This window comes from Sinocyclocheilus rhinocerous, unplaced genomic scaffold, assembly GCF_001515625.1.
Source record: "Sinocyclocheilus rhinocerous isolate Xijiao unplaced genomic scaffold, SAMN03320098_v1.1 scaffold597, whole genome shotgun sequence".
Taxonomy (NCBI): domain Eukaryota; kingdom Metazoa; phylum Chordata; class Actinopteri; order Cypriniformes; family Cyprinidae; genus Sinocyclocheilus; species Sinocyclocheilus rhinocerous.
Genome location: NW_015649570.1, coordinates 551,646 through 557,551, shown reverse-complemented (window position 1 = coordinate 557,551; position 5,906 = coordinate 551,646). Strand labels below are relative to the sequence as shown.

The following is a 5,906-nucleotide window of genomic DNA, read 5'->3' as shown; positions in this document are numbered from 1 at the left end:
TATATATATATATATATATATATATATATTTATTTATACAAATTTGTACATATTATGTAAAAAAAATAGCAATTCCAAAACAACTAATTTTTTTTAAACATCCATGGCTTATTCGTGATATATTTTCATTTCTAATTCACAAGCAGTTTATTTTCTGTCTGTCTTTCTTTTTTTCTTTTTTTTTTTAAGTAAAAGTTTTTTTTCCATGCCAGGAAATCACAAATCTTTTTTTTTGCATTAATGTCAATGCTGCAATGGTTACACTTTATTTTAGAATCAGAAGAGCTTTATTACCAAGTATGTTTACACACACAAGGAATTTGACGTGACGACAGGAGCTTCCAGTGCAGAAGAAAATACAGACATAGTGCAGACATGCATAGGAATAACACAGTAGGGATGGAATATAACACTAATATAAGAAAAAACAGAATTAAATAATGTACAATATACAGAATAGAAGTATTGGGAAAAAATTGTAGTTGTTTAAATAAATGTAAAGATTTAGGCTATGCTTATTACAGTGTAATTGCACAAATAATTACTGACAAATATTAACTAACAACATGTACTTTATAGTGTTGTCAAAAGACCAGGTATTTCGGTACCAAGTCGGTACAGATGTTTTTCAGTGGCAGCAGAACTATGACTAAACTTTTGAGTGAAACTTGTTTATTTTTTTCATACTTTTATTACTTGTGGGAAAACTTGAAACACTTTTAAATAAGTATAAAGAATGGCATTGGTTTTGTACATTTAATTTTTGTTTAACGTTATTAATAAAAATGTTGTTCAATTAGCATGTTTTTGTGTTTTGCTTTGGTACCGAAACTGGTACCGAGAACCGTGGATTTTCACTGGTATTGGTACCGAATACTGAAATTTTGGTACCGTGACAACACTAGTACTTTATATATAATGTAAGATTTGGAATTAATGTTAATTGCTACAGTTATTACATGTATAAAAATACTCTGTGAAATTTCCACAATATATCCATGACTTATAAGAATCTATTAATTTCTTACTGATTTTTTTCATGCCACCAGATTTTTCCAGTTGTAAAATGACAAAATTTTGAGTTTTCCACGACAATGGAAGCACTTATTAGATCATGCCACTTCTTGTATTTCCCAGATGGATGTCCTACATCAAAAGGGGTCCCCCTATTGTGGTCTGACAAGTTGCCAGGCGACCCTAATAAATAATCTCTCCTAATCTCGGTGAAGCACATCCCCATTCGCAACAACACAGCCTGCATTACAGCTTCAGAATTTAACCAAGTCAAAACACATACGTAAAAACACACTTTACCTTCCTCCTGATAATCATTGCCCTCTCCCGGCTCCCCGCCAGCCTCATAGTCTTGTTCCTGCTCGTCCGATGGCGCAGACCCAGCCGCCTCGGCCTTCAGAGCCGCCTGCAATCTGTCCGCCAGATCCGCCTTCAGCCCGCGAGTGTCCAGGCCTCGCCGCTGGAGCTCTTCTTTCAGCTCATTGACTTTGAGCTTTTTGACATTAAGCCCGCTCATGATGCATGCACCCCTACAGCAGTTTATTCCAAACTGTGCGCCTGTACAGTCAGAGTAAACACACGGGAGTCATTGATTGGTTACTGTACGCGCTCGGCGGATCATCTCCACACTCGCTAAAATATTAGCCTGCAAGCTAACTGGCTGACTGAGGCAAAGGTCTTTGTAGCTAAAAGACACTTTCACTTCATTTGGAAGGGTATTTCGGCTTTAGTACACGAACTACAACAACATGCATAGACCAAAATCCATTCGTTCACGGGTCAAAACAATCTATTGGCGTGTTTCGTTGTATCCACAGTTAGCATTCCAGCGAACTATGGAGTCAAGTAACGTTATTTTGCACGCAAAATCCACCCGCCTTACATGCATACTCTAAAATAATCAAATATCAGTTTAAATCACTAACTGAACATACATACTACCTCGTGTGCTCAGAAAACAAAATATTTACCTTTATCTGTCAGTTTCCCCCTCAAGCGAATTGTCTTTACGATGGTTTCGAAGATGGAGGGTGACCGTGGTTGCTTACTTCCTCCGCGCGGCTCTGGTCTGCGCGCTCTCGGTCCCTGCAGCTGATTGGCTGAAGCTGCTGTCTGTCTACGACGCAGGAGCCAATAATAGTCGTCATACGCAGCCTTTTTAATGTTCATATAAAAACAACGTAAACGTGTCAAATACAGCAACTTAAATATAGTTTAAAGTATACAGGTAATTGATTTATAGTTAGAAAAGGAATATTGATAAAAGTTTGTTTGACCTAAATAAAAAGTTGAATTAAATACATTTTGTTTTGTCCAAGTTAAAATAACCATGCAACACTTTCCTCCCTAATAAGCAAAACTATTAATAATTAGTATTATTTAATTTCTCGATAACACAGTAGTCAATTATAAACTGGGATAAGTGCTAATATTAATGCACAAGATTAAAAAAAAAAAAAATTGTCAAACAGATTTTTAAAAAATTAATTATTACGAATTAATTATTAATTGTATTTAATGTATATTACTTAGTAATTTACGTTTTATTTTATCAGTATGTATTTATTCATTTGCAAGGGGGAAAAACAGTCGAGACACTGAAAGATCAATGCGTCAAGATCCAAGATCAGTGTCTGTCTTGAGTGTTTGTGCAACATTTGTGTAATACCTGATCAGTTTAGAACCAAAGGAATCTGTCCGTTCGGTGATTAGGACGATTGAATTGTTTCGATCAATTGCGATCGATTAATCTTGTCTTGCAATCGGTTATCGGCAGAGCTTGACTTCTTCTTGACTTCTGCGTTGTTTACAACAGCCATTGATGTTGAATAAGGAAGTACAGAACTCACGGCATATCCTGTGTAATTGTTACAATGGAGAGAGATACTGCTGCAATCACTTTAATTAAAGCTCTTGGGTGAGTAACGCTGAAATAAACAGCAATTTAAAAACTTTGTTTTGTTTTCAAGATAATTACACTCACGGCTGTTTTAATATGTCATAGGTATAAAAGCAGAGAGTGCTTGAAGGAATGTAAATGTGATGAATTACCTTGCCCGCTGCTCACCTGGTTGATCTCAGAACTAAGAGCAAGTTGTCCTGATATTCCAGGTAACCCAACCGAGACCTATTTCACACTTCTATATTCACTAACGAATTTCCATCTCTTTTTAGTCGTTTGTGATGAGTAAATAAGGTATTTCAATGTATCATATTTAAAATATGATAAATTATTTTAATTCATAGACTTTTAAATCGAATTATTTATATTTAGCTTTAATTCTAGGCCTGGGATACAAAAAAAATCCTGCCTATAAAACAACATTTTGCACAACTTTAGTTTAACCATCTTTTTTTATTATTATCATGGATAAAATGTAACTGTGCTTCAGCACGGCGTGTTGGTGGTGCAGTTCTGGTCGGGGAGTTGAGGGAAGTGCTGAAGGAGATGTCCTGTCCTCAAAATGCACTAACATCAGAGCACCTTAGCCCACTTCTGTTGTTCAGAGTGACCGGTAAGGTAGGGAGGTGATAGATAATGTCAGTCAGTGCATTTTTAGGATTTTCTGTGAAGTGTTACTGTACATATTTTCACTCAATTTACAGAGTATTTGGTGTCAGAGTTGGCGGCAACACGTGTGCTGGTGTACAGAGAGAGTCATCCAGAAGATACAGAAGAGAGTTCTGAGTCAAAGGGCAAAGAGCAAAGAAAATGGGAAAGTCTTAATATGGGCAATAAAGATGAGCAACAGGAAATCAGTCCAGCACGAGAGGATAAAACTAATTTGAAAGAAGTAAATAAAGATCTAGCAGAACTCTTTCAGACTCTTGGCTTAGAAACATCCTCTCAGATAAGTGATGCCTGTGCAGAGGTAAGAAACATCACCAGTGAAGGACTAGTAATTATTAGTAATTTAACATTTGTATTTTTATTTTTTTGGTGATGTCTAACATATGCGTCATTTATTCAGGTGGAGTCACGGCTGACATCACTTCCAGAAGGTGAAGTGCCAGAAGCATTATTGAAGTCCAGTCTGAACTCTGAGCAATGGGTATGTATTAAAGTGAAATGGTATGTGCACATCCGAAAAAAAACAAACAAACAAAAAAAACTTTAGAGCAGGAGCATGACCAAAAATTGTTGATTTATATTGATTCATTATTTTTATTTATAATTGCTGTATTGTTTGTTGTTTATGCCTACTCGGGTGTATGTGTGTAAAGGAATTGTTCACCCAAAAGTGAAAAATTGCTAAAAATGTACTCGCACTCAGGCCATTCAAGATGAAGATGAGTTTGTTTTTTCATCGGAACAGATTTGGAGAAATTTAGCATTACATCACTTGCTCACCAGTGGATCCTCTGCAGTGAATGGGTGCCGTCAGAATGAGAGTCTAAACAGCTGATAAAAACATCACAATAATCCACAAGTAAACCACACGACTCCAATCCTTCAATTAATGTCTTGTGAAGTGAAAAGCTGCATGTTTGCAAGAAACAAGTCCCTCATTAAGGCGTTTTAACTTTGAATCTTTGCATCCGGTCCATACCAGTCCATAATCCATAATAATTCTTCCTCTAATGAAAAAGTCCATCCCCTGTTGTCCTCTCACATCAAAATCCACAGACATATAATGTTTAGAACTGTTTTCACTTGTAAATGGTGCTATCTCTTCTGATTCAGGCAAGATGGCTTTTTTACTCGATCTTAGTCATAAGCAATGGATTGACGTTAAAAACATCATAATGATGGTTTGTTTATTACAAAAACAGCTTTTCGGATCACACAACATTAACTGATGGACTGGAGTTCTGTGGATTACTTGGGGATTATTCTGGCGGCACCTTTCAGACTCTTGGCTTAGAAACATCCTCTCGGATAAGTGATGCCTGTGCAGAGGTAAGAAACATCACCAGTGAAGGACTAGTAATTATTAGTAATTTAACATTTGTATTTTTATTTTTTTGGTGATGTCTAACATATGCGTCATTTATTCAGGTGGAGTCACGGCTGACATCACTTCCAGAAGGTGAAGTGCCAGAAGCATTATTGAAGTCCAGTCTGAACTCTGAGCAATGGGTATGTATTAAAGTGAAATGGTATGTGCACATCCGAAAAAAAACAAACAAACAAAAAAAACTTTAGAGCAGGAGCATGACCAAAAATTTTTGATTTATATTGATTCATTATTTTTATTTATAATTGCTGTATTGTTTGTTGTTTATGCCTACTCGGGTGTATGTGTGTAAAGGAATTGTTCACCCAAAAGTGAAAAATTGCTAAAAATGTACTCGCACTCAGGCCATTCAAGATGAAGATGAGTTTGTTTTTTCATCGGAACAGATTTGGAGAAATTTAGCATTACATCACTTGCTCACCAGTGGATCCTCTGCAGTGAATGGGTGCCGTCAGAATGAGAGTCTAAACAGCTGATAAAAACATCACAATAATCCACAAGTAAACCACACGACTCCAATCCTTCAATTAATGTCTTGTGAAGTGAAAAGCTGCATGTTTGCAAGAAACAAGTCCCTCATTAAGGCGTTTTAACTTTGAATCTTTGCATCCGGTCCATACCAGTCCATAATCCATAATAATTCTTCCTCTAATGAAAAAGTCCATCCCCTGTTGTCCTCTCACATCAAAATCCACAGACATATAATGTTTAGAACTGTTTTCACTTGTAAATGGTGCTATCTCTTCTGATTCAGGCAAGATGGCTTTTTTACTCGATCTTAGTCATAAGCAATGGATTGACGTTAAAAACATCATGATGGTTTGTTTATTACAAAAACAGCTTTTCGGATCACACAACATTAACTGATGGACTGGAGTTCTGTGGATTACTTGGGGATTATTGTGACGTTTCCCATTCACTGCAGAGGATCCA

General features: G+C 36.4%; 2 protein-coding genes and 1 long non-coding RNA gene across 3 annotated transcripts in view; 2 read left to right on the top strand and 1 right to left on the bottom strand.

The window, feature by feature from the left end:
• The window catches only part of hnrnpul1l (heterogeneous nuclear ribonucleoprotein U-like 1 like), a 14,277-nt gene extending 12,185 nt beyond the window's left edge, over nt 1-2,092 (bottom strand). Inside the window, exons 1-2 of the mRNA XM_016515574.1 lie at nt 1,986-2,092; nt 1,315-1,572 (exon numbers count right to left, since the gene is read on the bottom strand). Coding sequence (XP_016371060.1) covers nt 1,315-1,531 — 217 coding nt within the window. The 5' untranslated portion in view covers nt 1,532-1,572; nt 1,986-2,092. The remainder of the gene's footprint in view (nt 1-1,314; nt 1,573-1,985) is intronic.
• A 737-nt stretch (nt 2,093-2,829) lies between these two features.
• The window catches only part of LOC107710720 (protein FAM98A-like), a 6,605-nt gene continuing 3,528 nt past the window's right edge, over nt 2,830-5,906 (top strand). The window contains exons 1-5 of the mRNA XM_016515554.1: nt 2,830-2,932; nt 3,020-3,126; nt 3,408-3,530; nt 3,622-3,887; nt 3,987-4,067. Coding sequence (XP_016371040.1) covers nt 2,889-2,932; nt 3,020-3,126; nt 3,408-3,530; nt 3,622-3,887; nt 3,987-4,067 — 621 coding nt within the window. The 5' untranslated portion in view covers nt 2,830-2,888. The remainder of the gene's footprint in view (nt 2,933-3,019; nt 3,127-3,407; nt 3,531-3,621; nt 3,888-3,986; nt 4,068-5,906) is intronic.
• Nucleotides 4,861-5,095, top strand: LOC107710721 (uncharacterized). Its single transcript, XR_001636625.1, has 2 exons — nt 4,861-4,915; nt 5,015-5,095. It is a non-coding gene; the product is annotated as an uncharacterized LOC107710721 (long non-coding RNA).